Source organism: Penaeus monodon, chromosome 12 (genome assembly GCF_015228065.2).
Source record: "Penaeus monodon isolate SGIC_2016 chromosome 12, NSTDA_Pmon_1, whole genome shotgun sequence".
Classification (NCBI taxonomy): domain Eukaryota; kingdom Metazoa; phylum Arthropoda; class Malacostraca; order Decapoda; family Penaeidae; genus Penaeus; species Penaeus monodon.
This window is the reverse complement of record NC_051397.1, coordinates 30,762,264-30,782,263: the sequence shown is the minus strand read 5'-3', so window position 1 is coordinate 30,782,263 and position 20,000 is coordinate 30,762,264. Positions and strand designations below refer to the sequence as shown.

Genomic DNA, 20,000 nt, shown 5'->3' with positions numbered 1-20,000 from the left:
ACTGTTTACCTCGATTAAATAAACATGCGGTGACCCACGCTGCACCCACGATGCTATTGGCTAATGTCAATGACCGTCGGTTCTAAATATGGACAAAACTCATTCTATCAATTTTATCACGAGCATACGTTTCGAAACTAATCGCCTTCTTCCTTATTACACGAAAATTGAAGAAGAAACATATTCAAGGAATGGCTAACTTTCCCACGAATGACGGGCCCCACCGCCCGCCGGCTGACCCAAACATAAACAAAGCATTGGTAGTCTTCGACCGCACCCGAGGAAACGAGTCAATACGGTTATCAGACGGCCTGATAGCATTTAGATAAGCGTTCCTCTTAAGTATAAACCCGATCTATTAGGGAAGTCATAACACCTAATGAAGGAGGCAATATCGTATCGATATTAGCGAACCCGGTGGTAAAGTGCCTTGGGAGAAGTGGGGGGTACGAGGCTCTGTCCGAAGGGATGTGCGTGGGTCGGACTTGGGCTTCGTGGCATCATTTTCCTCTATGGTTTGGCTGAATATATTATTAAATGACTTTTCTTTGCAAATAAGTGACATTTGAGATTTCGATCTTTACATTAATAACATTAATAACATGAACAAATACGGGATAAAAATACGGATGGTAAAATAATTAGTTTGGTTTCAATAAACATTCAGTTCTTCTTGAAGATGCAAATAATTTCCAAAAGATAAACACACGAGGGAGATAAACGATCCGTTTAATCAACTAAACTCTTTCCATTTTCAGGCCGCTGATCTCCACCTCCAGCTCCGCTGTTCTCGGCCCAAAGAACTAGACCCAAACACGCTGGCCATCACCCAAGCGCCGTCTCACCCCGACCTCCATCACTGTCCATCAGCGACGAACCAATACCAGGATTCCTCATCAATCAACAACCACCCCTCGTTTTCTTTGACGGATGGGTTGCAGGGGGTACCATCATGTCTTCACTTTATTTCATAAATTATACCATAAATTGGAGAAGAGTCTCCCAGCCCTCGGGACATTTACATGGGCAAGAGTCACTGTTTACATGATATAATGTACTTAATGCACCAAAATTTACGACAGGGCAAGACAGACTGGCCCGAGCACATCAATTTATGAAGGGAGGAGGGGCAAAAATGGGAAATTGCATGATGCTGCGTGGTACAGTAATTTGACTTTTAAGAAATTTATGAAGCGAATTTGGCTGTGAGAAGATAAGAGAGTGGATGGGCGAGGAACCAGGAGGGAGAGGGTTAGGGGAGGAGAAAGGCACTCTTCGGGCTCCGTTGACGCAAGCCCGGACCAATTGTTAAAAAGATGTCGATCGATAAATATTAGTTATAAACGATACACAATATCCACATAACACAAGGTAATGTCAGCACAAATACAAAAGATGAGTTCCCGCATATTTCTCACATGATGAGACTTGCAAATTAGGCAGGACCGTTGTTTGGCTATCAGTAAGGTGGTAATCACACTTCTATTCCCAACAAACTGGCGACTACAGACAGTCCTTCACCCCTTTCCGTGCTACATATTTTTGTCCGATCTCGACCTCCATCCCAACACATATTAGTCACGGTTAGGGATCTCCCACACATTCTGTCTGCGTGATGGGGGATATATTAAGCTAAATATGGTATCACATGACGCTTAACTACGAGTTTCCGCCGACTGAAGCACCCAAGCGTATGTAATGTCCCAGCACCTGCTTTAATTTTTCAAGAGACAGACAGCTGGATTAGCAGCTTGGCTCACAAGTATTTCTGACACGTATCTAGTGTACACACAATGCAAAGCGAGTATCCAGTGCAGACAAAACGATCCCAGGTGTATGACACGGGTGGCATTTTACGACGTAATCAAAACAGTTTACTACCGCGAGCATCACATCCATCACACTGTCTCGCCTGATCTAAAGTACTTTTCTCACTCGCCTTAAAAGCAGGTACAGCTAACACGCTATCTGCAATCCGGCGCTCTATATTATAATACCTTGAGCCGAGTGCTGCTGGCGGAGGGACCACCACTACCAGGAACCGGGCAAGGCCCCACGCAAACTGGCACAGGCATAAGACAAAAAAATTCGTCATATAAGACATGCACGCGCGCGCACGCTCACACGCACGCACACACCCACGCACGCACACGCACACGCACACACACAGACACAATGACACAACAAACGACACACACAGACACACCACACCCACACCACACACACACACCACCACACACACACACACACACACACACACACCACACACACACACACGAACTCGCCCTCAATCCCTGACAGCATAATGCCTGGCCACGCCCACCTCTTCCCCGGTATCTTCCCGAGAGACGGCGCGGATCCCAGCCTCCTGCGGTCCCCCTTTGTCTCCTGTTATCTGCTATGGGACGGCGATGCGACTTGAAAGGATTGCAGAACAACGGCCGGAAGAGGGAGATGCAAGGGAGTCAATAGAAAGAGGAGGAAATATAGAGCTGATAATCAGAGAAACGTACGAGGAGCAAATAAAGAACTGAGAATCGCGAGAAATATGAAGAGAAGGAGCATATCTTAGGAAATCTCATGGGCGCGAGAACATTTCTCGGACGGGGACTGCAGACACTTGATTAGGTCAAGAGGCAAAAGTCATAGTAAAGAGTCTGTTATTTTTTCTACTATGATTATTATCGCATCACTTTTTTCTCATTGCTGTGATCATCCTTGCCATTAACATTTTAATTCTTTCACTTCCATACGCATTACAGATATCAGTGTCATTGCTGGTATTGCCGTCATTGGTATGATTTCAATTACTACCGTAAAAAAGAAAAAAAAATATATATACATACATCTCTCTCTCTCTCTCTCTCTCTCTCTCTCTCTCTCTCTCTCTCTCTATATATATATATATATATATATATATATATATATATATATATATAGTTTTTTTTCTCTTCTCTGTTTCTTTTACTCTCCCCCCCCATCTCTCTCTCTCTCTCTCTCTCTCTCTCTCTCTCTCTCTCTCGCAGCGGCTTCGAAGACGTCGAGTGTACGCACTTATCTTTAAAACCAGTCCTTAAGTAAAGCCTTGCGAGAGAGAGAAAAAAAATTACCGGCTCTATAGCTGTAGTCGTTCCCGAAGCAACGACGTTAGAATAAAGCAACACCACAGTTTATGAAAAAGTACAACGAAACGTAAGTTAAAGCAGCACCTGAAAATATCCGCCTTTTTTTACGTTTTATTTATTTATTTTTAATTATTATTATTATAACTAAATCCCTCTTCCCTCTCGTCCCAGATGTATGAAGCGAAGGAGACCACCCGGGCCCCTATCTCTCGTGCTTCCCTGTACAAAGAGCCGCAATAACAACTCCGATGCTGATCCAGGCGATCCCGGCAAGCATTTGACAGCCTGATATCCCATCCACCCACTTAAGAAGAAGAAGAAGGGGAAAAAACGGGTCTAAGGAATAATAATAAATGCGCTTCCAATCAAATAATTCAATAAAGGTAGTCCTGTTTTACATCATTCTCCAAATAAGCTTTCAAGTTCGGAAGATTGATTGTCCAAATACACATGCTCGTAAGCCGCCACGTTCGTTGAGTAAATGTATTCATAAAACACCTGGAGTTAATGACGGTTACCCCCCCTCCCCCCTCCCCCCACACCATGTCTGACCTCTGGGGTTGTAACATTGGTGATCCGAGCGCGGGAATCTCCAATCTTCTTAAGCTTTTCCGATTTATTTCATTCTTGCATTATTCTGTTGTTTTTTTCATTTACTTCACTGGCACTCAGTTCCTTTTTATTTTTCCTTTTAATCTTTTTTTCTTCCTCTCTCTTACCATTTCTTTTTATTTCTTTTCCTTTCGTACACTATCTTCTTCCATTCCTTTCTTTCATTCCGCTATCTCCCTTTCTCTATTTCTTTCTCTTTTCTAAGCTTGCTCGAAATTCAGCAGATCGCAACGCCATCCCAAACCCGCGTCGTCCTCACCTCCTCACCGAAAGCGGCTGCCGAATCGAAGAGACAGAACCAAAGCGACTTTCCGATCGACAATCCCCGTCGTCTTCTCTCCGGCGGACAGAATGAGGGAAGATAAAAGCCCAGAAATGTGTATTTAATCAAGACAATAGGCGGAGAGGGCGGGGATGTGCGCGCGCAGAAAGAAGTCGTAGGTTGACCGCGCGATAAATCTTCGACTTCATGAATTTTACATCAAGTCCCGCGCGAGACCAGCATACTCAGCAGCGTTGCCACGGTCTAGATCGCGGGGGAAAAAAACCTGGTCCACCAATAACGATACAAGGAATAAAAAGTTCAAGAAAAAAAAACAACAACATCGGACCGAGCCCAAACTCCTCCCATTGCGATATGTTATCTATGTAGATTAATTAATCGAAGAAAGAAAGAAATCTATCCACTGATGATTCTCTGTTTGTTCTTCCTCTCGTCTGTACACGCCCATGCCGGGCAACGTCGTCGAAGTCAGCGTTGTACACCCTGGCGGGCATGAAGGGTACAAAAATTATGAAAAGCAAGGAAGAAAAAATAATGAATCAACCGAGGCCACAATAGTACCAATTACTCATGTAATACCACCTCGATCCACACGGAAAATATAATATATTCATAAAAAAAGAGACAAAAAAAAAAAAAAAAAAAACGCAAAGAAACTTGGAAGTGAAAAAAAACGAGACAAACAATCAGAATTACTCTCCGAAAGTGGGAAGAGATTAAAAAAAAAATAATAAATAAGTAAATAGAATTAGAAATTTAAGACTTCAATCTTAGCCCCTTCACCCCCCCCCCTCTTCAATACTTCTTTCTCCCTTCCACACGCATCCGCACGGCTGAGTGGATGGAAATATCATAAAAAGGAAGTACAAACATTCCTCAATAAGGTGCATGTCTTGGGAAGTGCAAGTCATGCTCACAAGGGGGAGGGGGAGGAGACGCGACGGAAGGGGAGGGGGGATGGGAGCGAGGAGGGGAGGGGAAATAGTGGTTTAGGTTTACATGACCATCTCTCTTTCTCGTTTTTCTCTCATGTTTTCATTAAATTCGCAGGTGTTTATTATCATTTCCCAATTTACTTCTCTTTCTCTACTCTCTATTCTCTCCCCTCCATCCCTAAACCCTCTTTCTACCCCTTTTCCCCTTCAAACCGAGAGAAACACGGATTACCAGAGAGCCGCGTAGTTACCCGGAGAGGACGCCGATAAAAAGCGTAATCAATCAGCAGAGTCCTCCATCACGAGACGGTCAACACACACGGCCACACCTCCGACCTTCCTCCTCAGCAACTCCATCTCGTGGACCGCTACTATCAATATACTTTCATCGCCATCAGACGTCGCGAAAACTGTTAATATCATCTTCATTGCAGCTACCATTAGCGGTCATTATTTATATCCTTTTCCTAATCATTATCATTTTCTTCATTCTTTATGTTGTTATTAGTAGTCTCACAGCTATTATTGTTCTGTCGTAATACATACCAATGTAAGCACTTTTATCGTTAACAATAAAGTCATTATCCTCACTGCTTTTTTTGTTAGTTCTGTAGTAAAAGCAGTAAAGTAATTGTAGTAATGCTAAATAGATTCTTATTTTAAATGTTACCATAATCAATATTACAATCATCATTATTAGTACCGTTGTTTGCTTTATTTATTTACTATCATTATTATTGTTAGTTTACCATTATCATCACTGATGATATTGCTGGAACTAACTTCGTTGTCGTTATTAAAGTTGGATCATCTCACTCTGATCATGCCTATAATTATCTTAATAGTATCAGATTTATTATTATCACTACTACTTATAATCAGTAATACGAAAAAAGAAGAAAAGAAAAAAGAAAAAGAAAATATTATGATGAATAATGGTGTAATAAGAGCATGCCAAGCAGTAATTAGAAGGAAAAAAATCGAAACTAGTAGTCATATATGCAGTAAGAAAAAAATAGTAGTTGGTAATAAAGATGGTAAGGATAACCAACAACTAAGATTAGAAAATTAATAAAAATAAGGAAGAAAGAACGAAATATGGAGGTGAAGATACACAAGAACATTCCGCAAAAAGGCCGAAGTGGAAAATCTTATAAAATCAAAACACAAAAGAAGAAAGGAAAGGAGAAGGAGGAGGAGCAGAAGAGTATAAAAATTCATGTCACGTTGCCGCCGCGCACACGTATCCACATGAGATCACGTACTGCCTAGTACTCGATACAACCCCGGTGGTAATCGCTATAACAACTAGGTAATTAACATTATCCCTCTTGTACACCTTCCAAATGGGGGAGAGAAGGAGAGCGATTAGGAGAGGAGGTAGAGTAGACAAGAGAGGAAAACAGAAGTGCAGAGAAGAGAAGAGAGCGCGCACATGGCGTCACACCGGCCTCGTGCAATGCACTCCCATAGAGCGACAAATAAATAAACCAGTACTTTCCAGCCACCAACGGAGAGATAACGAAAAAGGAACACACAAACACAAACAATCCCACCCGTGCAGTCAACAAATCAACTATAAATAAACAGGAAGCAAAGAAGCGGAGGTAAAAATCCTGCTCAGACTGAGGCCATAAAAGGCCAGTGTCCACCACCACCTCGGCGCCCCCCCCCCCCACCCTGCAACCCCATGCACCCTCTCCCTCCCTCTTCCTCTCCCTATTTTATACCCTGCCCTTAACATGCCCCCTCCCCCTTCTCCTCCCGGCCGCGGTCTGCCTCATGCTCCCTCTCCCTCTCCTCTCTCCCCTGGCCCTCTCCCTCCCCCCCTCTCCGTCCCCCTCGCCCATCTCAAGTCTAACCTTGCACGATCTTACCTCATAACCTCTTAACCTAAACAACCTCTTGGCGATTCTTCCAAATTTTGAACGCTTATTAACTCCTCTCCTCTATTTCTTTCTCTTTTGTGGTTTTTACCTATCAATCATTTCTCTCTTCATTCTCCCCCTCCCCCATCCACCTCTTGGCCACTACTATCATCTGTACTGTGAAACCCTAAGCGACGCCCTCTTTCCTTTTCTCCTCGCTTTTCTTTTCTGCTCTCTCTCTCTCTCTCTTCTCTCTCTCTCTCTCTCTCTCTCTCTCTCTCTCTCTCTCTCTCTCTTATATATATATATAAATATATATATATATATATATATATATATATATATATATATATATATATATATATCGCTCTCTCACTCACTCTCATCACTCACTCTCACACACACACACACATACTGTTCTTTATATAAAGCACATCTGCGTGGTCGATATAGACTCTTCACTCTATCTTATTCCCCGTCATTCCTCGCTTTCCATGCACCTGCATTTTGCAACCCAAGCTGGGTTTGCAACGCCTCATCGCCATGCACATTGTAACCTTACTTAACGCATCCTGTAGTACTCGTCACCTTGAAGCCTGACTCTCTCTTTGCAGTTTACTACGCTTCGTCCTTTTCTCTTGTACTATGCCTAGTCTATACATACAAGCATATGATGTTCATTTAGTGGTGTACCCTCCTCAAAGGGAGATTTTATTTTTAAGCTTGCCGTCTTTGGTTCTGCACCCACTTTGTTGTTTAAAGAAGTCACTAGATAGTAGCATTCGTTCTCACGAAGGTTGTACTATGCTGGCAAGTCTTTTTTTCGCTCTATCTATTTTGTCGTTATTTACTCATCTTGCTTTTGACGTGTTTGCAAATCTAAAGCCCGCGACAATGGCTAACTTCTGAGTTTACATCACTCGAATCCAGAGTGAACAACTCATGAACCTAAAAGGACAGTACCACCCTCCCCCTCTCTCTTGCACAACGCGTTGTTTTGCAACCTTACTATTTCCATCACTGACTCCATAAGGGGAATTGGCTGCGGCGACCAATCATCCCATCCGGCGCAGACGTCATAGGGCATCGTTACCTCCCGATTTTTTGCTTCCTTTATCAAGTTACCTTTGCTCGAGCTTTGCAACCTAAACCTACATTGTGCAACAACAGGAACCCCCTCCACCCCCTCCTTCCCCACCCGAGAGCCTTCATTTTCTCACTCATCGAACTGCATTCTCACGTCCGTCCCATGAACACTGAAATAACATGAGATTCCATTAATGCACGGTGGCGTAGATCCCCCCTCCCCCACAGACACACTTCACACCCAGTCCTTCACTCGACTTCCTCTTCTCCCCCAACCACATAAGGTAGCTGGGGCCTAGTTTTGTGTTTGTCCTATATTTAACACCTGAGACCAGGTAAGTTGACACTCTTGTAAGGCTTCGTGTCACTAGGACTCCCCCGCTTCCCCCTCGACACGGTAGCCTCCTTCCCCTTGCTTTGCCTCCCTGGACTATTTCCCTCCCTAGAACATGATCCTTCCATCCTTGTGACTGTTCTCACCTCGTATAACAGCTTGTTCTTTTATCCTCACGCGCACGCGTTGCAAATGTTAATTCATAGATGTATATACATACACTGGCACACGAACATGACCCATGAATACATAGTTAATAGGCTTATGCCATAACAGCCTATCGTTCCCCTGACGAGAAATTATTGAGGATTTGACACCGCATCGACGGGATACGTGCCGCACTTGCACGGCTTTGATATAACACGGCCAGGTGAGGGTACAGTGGGCTTAGGGGTCGATGCACGGCTACCCAGAGCACGGCTGGTTGTTCATTGTTATGTACGACTAGTGTTCATCGCATCTGTAAAGAATAAGGGAACCAACCCAAAGCACAAACAGAGCAAGGCACGCTACCTATGACACGGTTGGTCCAAGGCCTGGCTGGTCCAGGGCACGATTGCCCCAAACCTTCTGGGTCTTCAGATGATCGGCGTTTGACCTCTCGGGTTACACTGTCCGTCGTCAGATGACCTCATCGTCGCCTCACCTTGCCATTTATGTAATCACTTGTCTTTTTCCCCTTCTTTTCCACCCAATATTCTGTCTCTTTTCTCTCTTCACACTAACCTTCCCTTCCCCGCCCCCTGCCACTCCCTCTCTCATTTTCCTACACACGTACAACTAACCACACGCACTCACAACTCACGGTAACGACACTTCCTTGAATAACAAATGAAGGTGCTCACACAATGCCCTTCGTAATCCCGCCCCGGCTTGAGGCCTCACGCCGCCCGGCCTCGCGCCTTCCAACGGTCACGTCCAAGCACAGCCTCGGCGTCTCGGGCGTGAGGGAAGGGTCTACGGCTGTGGTTCTCAACCCTTTTCATCACAACACCCACGATGAGACCCTTTAGTCTATGGTGGGCGTAAAGGGGAAAGGCAAGGAGCGGGGGAATATGGGGAAAAGAAAAGTGGGAAGACTAGAGCAATGGGTGAGAGACCGAGTTAGAGAGAGGACGGGAATGGGGAACGAAAATGCAGAAAGGGGAAGTCTATGGGGAAAGGGAACGAGTTGGGGATACGAGTGGGGAAGGAAAAAGGCTGAGTCTATGGCAAGGGGAAAGGAAGATCGTTAGGGGAAAAGATGGGACTGGGATTAATTTGAGGAGTGAAGGAGGGAGAAAGAGGGGGGGGGGGGCGAAATACTAAGGCAATGTGTATGGGAAAGGATGGAACCGGGAGAGGATGAAATGAGGGGAAAAGGCAGGGTAAGTTAGACGAGTCTGGTTAGGATAGGTTTGCCTAAATCTGTTTATGTTGCGTTGGACGGCTTCGGTTAGAATTATGTAACAGCAAGTTAATCACGTGAAGTACACATCATCTTCATCGCGTCACACTCTCACATGCACTCATTTAACTCTTCTACAAGTGTGTCCTCATTAGATTTAATTATATCACTGGCAGATTGGCTTAGTCAAATGTCATCTAAAGGAAACTCTTAAATCAATCAATAACTAATTAACTAACTCACTTACTCACTAACTCAGACACACACATATATAGGGAGAGAGGGAGAGAGAGAGAGAGAGAGAGGGAGAGTGAAGAGAGAGAGAGAGAGAGAGAGAGAGAGAGAGAGAGAGAAAAAAAAGAAAAAGAGAGAGACGAAAGAGAGAGAGAGACGAAAGAGAGAGAGAGAGACGAAAGAAGAGAAGAAGAAGAGAGAGAGAGAGAGAGAGAGAGAGAGAGAAATAGACGAATGATAGATAAATATGACCTCTTATAATCCTCTCTTGCTTTATCCTTTCCTCCCTCCTATCTCTTTGTTACGGACGTGATAAAGGGTTCGGAGATGTCACCGTGGGCGGGGAAGACGCTTTTAAAGCCTCCCTATTTCTCTTGCAAGTCATGGCAGTACCTGGAACGTGTCAATGGGCGTCCTCGAAGCAATGTCCATTCTGTTCCCATACGCCTGTGACGCCTCCCCCCCCCCCTCCTCGCCGCTCTCCCTTCTCAAGTGCGTTTCCTTTCATTATTAAGTAACTGTTTATAATGATCATCGTTATTACTGAACTCTTATCACTACTTTAGATTTTCTGTTTTACTGCTATAGAGTTATCTTGTTCCCTTACATCGTTCGCAGCCTCAATATTACGTTACTGACCATCATTGATACCATTACTGTTACCTTATTGTCATTATTTTCCCGCGTTTTAGTGCTATAAACGTTATTTTCTATTACTATAAATGGCGGCCGTAGTTTTCATACACCTATTCTTCCTCTGTCTTTTACCTCCTTCCCGGTTTTCCTTCCTTTCTGATCAGTGACACTCCATCCTTCACCTTCTACGCTAATTCAAATTAAACTTCATTACTTTCTTACTTCAGTAACTTTCGTTACTCTTATTGCAAGCATATAATAATTACACAGTTAAATAAGATCAGTAGAGAAAATAGAAAATACATCCGTAGATTTTGTAATTACAATCACATATCTATTATACGCCTATATAAGTAATAATAATCATCAAGTGGACACATGAACATCTAAAATGAGACGGAGAAGGCATGCAATGCTTTACAACAGGATCGAGTACCCACAGTTGATCAGTTACTCCACTGATCTTTCCATTCATCAAGTCATCCAAATATTTTTTTCTCGGTGTGGGGGGGGGTCTATTACGTAGAGCAGGGAATAAGAAAAAGAGGAAAAAAGAAGCCGGAAGGAGACGCAAAAACGAATGACATGACGAACTTCTTTGGGTCCTTCGTGAAGGGCATAATGAGAGCAAAAACGAGCTCATGATGTGATTTTTGATCGTCACTCTTTCAACGGGGCACGAATACCTATTAATTTTAACTTGCAACCTGTAATAGATGAATAATAATCTAGGCCTATCTCAATATTTCTCTTCATTTCCTTCCGTAGCACATTTTAGCAATTGTTAGCGTAGCGCTGTTGCCATTAGTTTTTTTTTTTTTTTTTTTTTGCAAGCTTGTAAGTTCATACACTTTTAATTATCAGTCTATAAAAATAAGGACCATCACAGCTTAGCAACAATGGAAATACAAACCGTACAAAATACTACTATTCGTCGTAACTATTTGCTATTATCCTCCCAGTAATATTGACTTAATTTTCATTATTGTTGTAATTATTACCTTTATCAATATCACTGATATAATTATGATCATTATTAATATAACTATTGTAATGGTCTTCATAATTATTGTTGTTGCTGTTACCATTATTGTCATCATCATTTCATAGCTATCTTTGGTATCGCCGTTTGATATCAAAGATAACATAAATCTTAGAGGATAATAAACCTGCTAAAGAAAAGAAAGAAAAACGAAGAGAGAAAATGATGATTGTGATGATGATGATGATAATGATAGTGATGATGGTGATGATGGTGATGATGATGATAATGATAGTGATGATGATAGTGATGGTGATAGTGGTGGTGATGATGATGGTGATGATGATGCTGGTAATAACAATAAAACAATAACATTAACTTTGATGAAGGTATAAATTTTAAAGAATAACAGATAATTATAATCAGGAGCATAACAAAAATGAATCAAAACTGATCAAGGCTGCTTAAAATTTTGGACGATCGCACAGACACGCATCATGCTAATGTAAATTAATGTTTATTTCTTTCATTCCCAGAAAGACTCGTCATATGATTCCTCGGCCCCTGCATTCTTCTGAACAAATCACTTAACAGTTTCTCCGCGAGACTCAATAACTTTAATAACTTTTTATTGATAGTTTAATCTGCAGTATCACCGGTTCTAAAACATGAGAATTGCTGTTGGACGGAACCTAGATCAACAAACAGTTAAAAAATAAATAAATAAATAAAATGTATACATAAAATGGAAATCGGATATCACTGCTTCTTCATGGCAATTTTCCTTTATATACATACTCCTTGTCACTCAGCATTTCATTTTTTTGTTCAATAACTTTCCCCCTGCTCTAAAAATCCTTCGAATAATTACCGCAATTATCCCTGCTCGTTGTTAAGTAAGTAGGTCCGTTTCCCTCGCCGACATTCCGACGGGGAGCGTCATGGCGAGAACTGACGTTTCCTGTGCGGAAATGGTCGACTTCCGAATGTCTTGCCTTCTAACGCACACGCATGTATGCACGTACATGTAAACGCACGTGTATTCGTGGAGAGGCGAGTGAGGCCTGGAAGCGCACGTGTGCCAAAAATAAAAGCACGCTCGAATACACACGTATAAGAACTTAAAAATAGTGTGTGTGTGTGTGTGTGTTGTGTGTGTGTGTGTGTGTGTGTGTGTGTGTGTGTGTGTGTGTGTGTGTGTGTGTGTGTGTGTGTGTGTGCGCGCGTGCGTGCGTGCGTGTGTACATATATATATTAGACGTCTACACCCTGAAATCAACTAATAAAATTTAACGAGTTGTCTTCTTGGACAGTAAATTGCTCGCATTTCTAGAATGCACCACATTTTCTTGAAGTTTCAACATTGTAAATCTAAAGAGAATTTCACACTGGTTTGTTCACACAGATGTCACAGCGATAAAAGAGGGGGAAGGGGGAGAGAGAGGAGAAGAGAGAGAGGAGAGAGAGGGAGGGAGGAGGAGAGAGAGAGAGGAGGAGAGAGAAGAGAGAGAGAAGAGAGAGAGAGAGAGAGGAGAGAGAGGAGAGCAATGAACTACCCGAAAGACGGAGGCAGGCAGGAAGAGGGAGCGAGAGAGTGGCAATCACAGACCGCTCGGCAAAGGAGTCGAGAGGAGAGGGAATTGCGAAAATAATGAGATAGAAGATCAACGACGACGAGTCATGCGCGCTAGCCGAGGATGAGAAACGATGAGAACCGACGGAGAGAGGACAGTGCGAAGAGATAGAAACAATGCAACCATTAAACTCTTCTAAATTACACACCAATGGCGAGGAGATGGCCTAATCACGACCGCATAATTCCCGACGAGCGAAGCAATGGGGTAAAATCTTATGGCAAAACTCTCAATCACGACGTCCTGCGTGTGTGGGGGCATGATTAAAGATTTGCAACTCCATGACTCGTGCATATAGTACACGTGCGAAGATTAAACATTTGCAAATTAAAAACTCATTAAATATTACAACATGAATGGAGATATGTGAGAACAGCATATATTTCAAAGAGCAAGGCAATCGAGGCTAAATTTAAGGCATGCTCTGAAGCATACCTTGTGTGTGTGTGGCAGTGAGTAAGGAGGAGTGTGTGCGTGTCATTCCTACGTGTGAAATATAAATATAAATATAAAATAAATATAAATATAAATAAATAAATAAATACATATATATATAAATATACATATATACACATATATATACCATATATATACATTTATATATATACATACATAATATATATAAATATACATATATATATATATATATATTATATAAATATAATAATATAATATAATATATAATATATATATATATACACATACATACATACATACATATATATATATATACTAATATATATATACTATATTAATGTATAATATGATATAATAGGCGTGTGTACATATGTGTGTATATATGTATATATGCATATATATGTATGTATATGCACACATACACATACATACATACACACACACACACACACACACACACACACACACACACACATTGTTCATGAGAGAGAGAGAGAGAGAGAGAGAGAGAGAGAGAGAGAGAGAGAGAGAGAGAGAGAGAGAGAGAGAGAGAGAGAGAGAGACAAACAGACAAAACAACAAAAGAAAAGAAAATATCAGGAAAGACCATCTAAAAAAAAGAAATCGCGGGCAAAAACAAACACAAGCATGTTTCCCCGGCGCCGGAAATGCCGCTCGTGGAGCCTTGCTTTTCCGCCTCTCTTGTGCGTTACTCGACCCCAGCGAGAGCGTAATGATGATGATTACAGCAAGAAGATTAACATGACGGTAAATCTATAACCAATAATAATAATAATAACAATAATAATAATAATAATAATAATAATAATAATAATAATAATAATAATAATAATAATAATAATAATAAAAATAATAATAATAATAATAATAATGACAGCAAAAACAATAAAAATGAATAAAATAATGGTTATAACAATACAAATTATAACAATAAAATAACATTATTGTTTCTGTTGTTATTATTATCATTGTTGCTGTTATTATTATTATTATTATTATTATTATTATTATTATTATTATTATTATTATTATTATTATCATCATTTTATTATGATCTCTATTATTATTATTAATATTATTTTATTATCATTATTATGACAACAACAATGCAAGCGGTAATAACAAAATAGTAGTAATAATAGTAATAACAAAATCAATAAAAAATAATAATCATAACATTAATAATAATTATTATATCAAGAAAACAAAAACACCAATTAATAACACAATCTTAATAATAACAATAATAATAATAATAATAATAATAATAATAGTGATAATTATAATAAAGCATAACAACAAAAATCATAAGATCTAATGATGATGATGATTATTAGCATTACCCTTATTATTACTATTATTATTAATAGCATTATTACTAATAACATTATTATAACATAACAACCTCTATTACTAGTATGATCATCTTATTATCTTTATCATTATCGTTACTATAACTGTCGTTATCATTATCATCATAGTCATAAATATTATCATTAATTTTATTATTACTCATATTACACATATTCAGTATTGGTATAATCCTTACTACTATTATTATTATAATTATTATTATCATTATGATTATCATCACTAATATTATTATTATCAACATTAATATCAATATTATCATTAACAATATTATCGATCTTATTGTCTCCTCATGATTATCATCATTAACATTATCATTATTATTATTTTCAATACAGTTAATATTGCTGTTTTCTTATTAGCATTATTATTATTGTCCTGAATATTACCAGCAATATTATTATTATTACTATTATCATTACTATTACTATTAATATTATCATTACTATTAATATTAATATTATCATTACTATTAATATTAATATTATCATTACTATTATAATACTATCAACACCATATCCACGTACTCACTCCAAGAGCATCACAACATGAAAACTACAATTAAGTATCATGCTGTGACCACGACGGCTCAGACATGAACCTACCGTTAAAAGAAGAAGAACTATCATTATCATTAACATATTCACAATCATCATTTTTAATATTATGATGACTATCATTATCATCATTATTATTACATCACTATCATTATTATATCATTATCATTATTACTATCATTATTATCATTATCATTATTATCATCATTTTTATCATTGTCATTATTGTCATTATCATTATTATTATATAATTATCATTATTATTATCATTATCATCTTCTTCTTTTAACGGTAGGTTCATGTCTGAGCCGCCGTGGTCACAGCATGATACTTAATTGTAGTTTTCATTACTATATCATTATCATAACTGTTACCATCATTGTTATCATCATTATTATCTTATTATCATTATTATTATCATTATAATTATCATATTATTATCATATTATCATCATTAGCGCCACCATAAATTACTACTGCTACTACCAATACCATTATAATTACCATTATTCTTATTGATATCATCCTTATACCTTTTAAGTTGTTGATAACAGTAAAAATACAAGTACAATATCAGTAATGATAACAACAACAAAAAAACAACAGCAACAATAACAATAACAACAACAACAGTAATAATGTTAATGATAATAATAATAATGAAAATAGCAATAACAATAACAGTAACAATAACAATAGCAACAATAACTATAACAATAATAAAAACAATGATATTAATAATGATAATGAGCATGTTGATGAGAATGCTGCTGCTGCCAATGATTTTACGGTTATTATCATTATTACCATTAACATCATCATTATTATTTTTATTCTTATTATCATTAACATCATTCTCACTGCCATTTTAAACATTAATATAATTATTACAAGTATCATTACCATTATCGTCAAATGTAACAGCAGCACAATTATACCCAATAATAAAACCTTTCGTTGTGCTTCTGATAGCACTGAATATATTAATAATTATCTCGACCATAATCAATATCACACATTAAAGGTATTGTTATCCTTATTTTATGATCGTAACACTAACATTACTATTATAACATTTTCAAACTGTTACATACATATTTTGCAATTATGATAATAATGATAAAGAGAAAGAACGCACCCATCATCTTTATTACAGCGAACCAATGAAACAGCAGTAACAATGAAAAAATATTAGCATAAGTAGAGGTAGTTGCAGTAGAAGTGGCTCTGGAGTTCAGCGCAAGGTAGATGGCGTAATATACACGTCTTCCGTTAATATAAAGTAGTAGTATTTACTACACTTAGGGCAATATATTACAGCTGCCATCCAAACAATTAAATGAGATTAAAGCAAATAACCTTACTGTAAATGACAACCATAAGTGACTGTCACAATACGGGATCCTGAGAAAAAAAAAAATCCAAAAATTAAAAACTTATTTTCTCGCCGTTTCGATTCAAAAGGATGTTATGTCAAATATTTCCTTTACTATTAATCTCTTTAAACATCCACTGAAACCAGAACGCAATTGCAGAGGAAATTACGCCTTAAATCAAGTCATCCTCATTCATGACGGAGACAACAACAACAAACTTAATAGAATCAACAAAGCGCAGGTCCTAAACGGCGTTGATTGAAACATTATTTGACTGAAGTGCTTCTGTACACGCGTGTGTCGGCGGGGAGGAGGGATGGGGGGGGGGGTGGAAGTGTGGGGTTTCAAACCAGTTTACGCTTATCACGCAAAAGTCTCTCCCAAGTTGCGTCATCGTGGTGGGAGACGGGACACGCAGCTGTCAGGGTATGTCAAGAAAAGAGTTTAATAAATGAGTTTCTTTTTTTAGAATCTCCTGAATCATTAACAATTGGTGTAAGACAACGTTTTTTTTATTCGTAAACACGAGTGGCAAGTGTTTGGTTTGTGTCCTGAAGGTGCGGTTGAGGCCAGACTGTTTCCCACGACAGGTGACTGCCTCAGGTGTCATTCTTGCAGCACAGGGGCTACATGGACTCCGGGAGTACGTTTTGGAATGCGCGTGAGAGAGGAATTTATCCTTCTTTTGTGTAAATTCTCTTGTGATTTCAAAGTCCGTTGAGATACGAATCCATAGGCTGATTTTAAGTAGATTCTGTATGCCAAGAAAATGTACATTAGTAATGTTTTTGTAAAAAAAAAAAGAAAAAAAAAATATATATATCTATATATATAAATATATATATATATATATATATATGTATATATAATAATAATAATGATAATAATAATAATAATAATAATTGCATATAGCTACTGTAACCATCAAATATTCTTTAAAAATGTCCTTGAGCGAGATACAGTTTCCGCGACTAATGCGGTTTATGTAGTTGCTTGTTACCATATATGTACATATGTAGAGAAATGTGTATATATGTATATGTTTATATATATGTATATATATATGTGTGTGTGTGAGTGTGTGTGTGTGTGTGTGTGTGTGGTGTGTGTTGTGTGGTGTGTTGTGTGGTGTGGTTGTGTGGTTGTGTGTGTTGTGTTGTTGTGTGTGTTGTGTGGTGTGTGTGGTTGTGTGTGTGTGTGTGTGGTGGGTGTGTGTGTGTGTGGGGTGTGGTTGGTGTGTGTGGTGTGTGTGTGGTGTGTGTGTTTGGTGTGGTGTGTGTGTGTGTGTGTGTGGTGTGGTGTGTGTGTGTGTGTGGTGTGGTGTGGTGTGTGTGTGTGTGTGTGTGGTGTGTGTGTGTGTGTGTGTGTGTGGTGTGTGTGTGGTGTGTGTGTGTGGTGTGTGTGTGTGTGTGGTGTGTGTGTGTGTGTGTGTGTGTGTGTGCATGTGTCTTATAAAGACTAAGTCATATACTAATACCCAACCCCACTGTCACTGCTACTTTTGAAAGTAAGCCATAAACAATGTAATTAGCATTTTGAACAACACCATATCCATCTTTTCTCTTCTCTAAACCGACATTATGATGGAAAGCTTCATCGTGACGATATGAGAAGTTCGAGAACTGTAAATTGCCGCTTCTCACCATCCTTATTACTCGGGTAAATCACACAACCTTCGAGTGTCTATTGAAGTGACACTTGCATATTCTTTTGGATTAGTCTAGTTCTCCGGTTTTCTGAGGTAATGGCAATAAGCCCTGAGATTACCCGGGTGTTGCTACGTAGCACGTCGCTAAGCAACCGAATTCCTATGTTCCACATGTAGATATTGTGGGACCAGTAATAGGAATCAAGACTAAATTCTACAGTCGTACCAGCAAGAAGGCAAAAAGCATAACCTCTATATTCGTAAATCCAGGTGTTTGTTACAGTATTCAGTAATTTTTGAGGAAGAGAAAGGCTGATTTCAGAGACATTTCATATATTCTGCAGAAAGGAATTATATACAACTTGAGCAAAATTCATTGTCAATAGTACCACCAGCTTCTCCACATAAACAGGTGGTTAGATGGCTATCTAGCTGTACAGCACACACGCACATGGACATGCACATCCGCGCACGCCCACACACTCAATCACACTCACACGCGCACGCACGTGCACACACATAAACACACACACACACACACACACACACACACACACACACACACACACACACACAGAGAACAGAAAGAGCAGGGAGAGAGACAAAAAAAAAACAGACAGACAGACGGGCAATCCAAGTGCCCCCCCCCCCCCTGCCCCAACCAGCGAGCGGCGTCGCCCGGCCGAGGGCCACGACCCCGGGCGGCACTTACCAGACGGAGGCGGCGGTGCTGAAGTAGTAGAGGAGCAGGAAGACGAGAGCGCACGTGGTGTGGAGTCCTCCCTCCGTCACCGCCACTCCGACCCCCAACTCCGGGTCCGCGTGACACGTAACCCGACCCGCTCCTGCCACCAGCCGCACCAGGTACCCGACGGCCACCAGGTTGTAGCACAGGGCCAGATGGACGGCCGCCCGCTCGGGGTATCTGAAGGCGGCGGCGTCCAGCAAGAAGGACAGGACGGTGAACAGGGTGACGGCGAAGCACACGACGGCCCAGATGGCCATCCACACGCCCGCAAAGGACTTGTCGCTGCTGTTGAACGAGATGTTGGCCTGGCACAGGGGCGCGCACGTGCCCGTCGCGTTGATGTAGCGGTACTTGTGAGCGTGGGCGTACTGGCTACATCGCGGGGGAGGCTTGGGGCGCGGGGAGGTCGTCGGAGGCGAATGGGGCGGCATCTTCTCCCCCGGCCCCTCCATGCACATGTGCTCCTCGTTGTTGTGGGCCGGGAACTTGGAGCAGTTCAGGAAGTGCGGCCACGGGTACCCGAGCTCGGAGAGCACGGGCGCGCACCGGTTCCTCACAGTCTCACACAGGTCCCGACAGGGCCCGATGGGCGTGGGCACCTGGGGCGTGCACAAGGGCGCGTAGATGGAGCACAGGAAGAGCTTGAGCTGCGAGGAGCACCCGTACTGGATGAGCGGCTTGAAGGAGTTGAGGCGGTACTCAGCGTCCTTCTGCAGCTCAATGCCCACCAAGTTGGGCATGGAGGT

At 40.5% G+C, this 20,000-nt stretch overlaps 1 protein-coding gene across 1 annotated transcript in view; it reads right to left on the bottom strand.

Moving 5' to 3' along the window:
* LOC119579394 (frizzled-4-like) overlaps nt 1-20,000 on the bottom strand; it is a 72,069-nt gene that overhangs the window by 51,611 nt on the left and 458 nt on the right. Inside the window, exon 1 of the mRNA XM_037927186.1 lies at nt 19,219-20,000. This exon is cut by the window's right edge and continues 458 nt beyond it. Coding sequence (XP_037783114.1) covers nt 19,219-20,000 — 782 coding nt within the window. The remainder of the gene's footprint in view (nt 1-19,218) is intronic.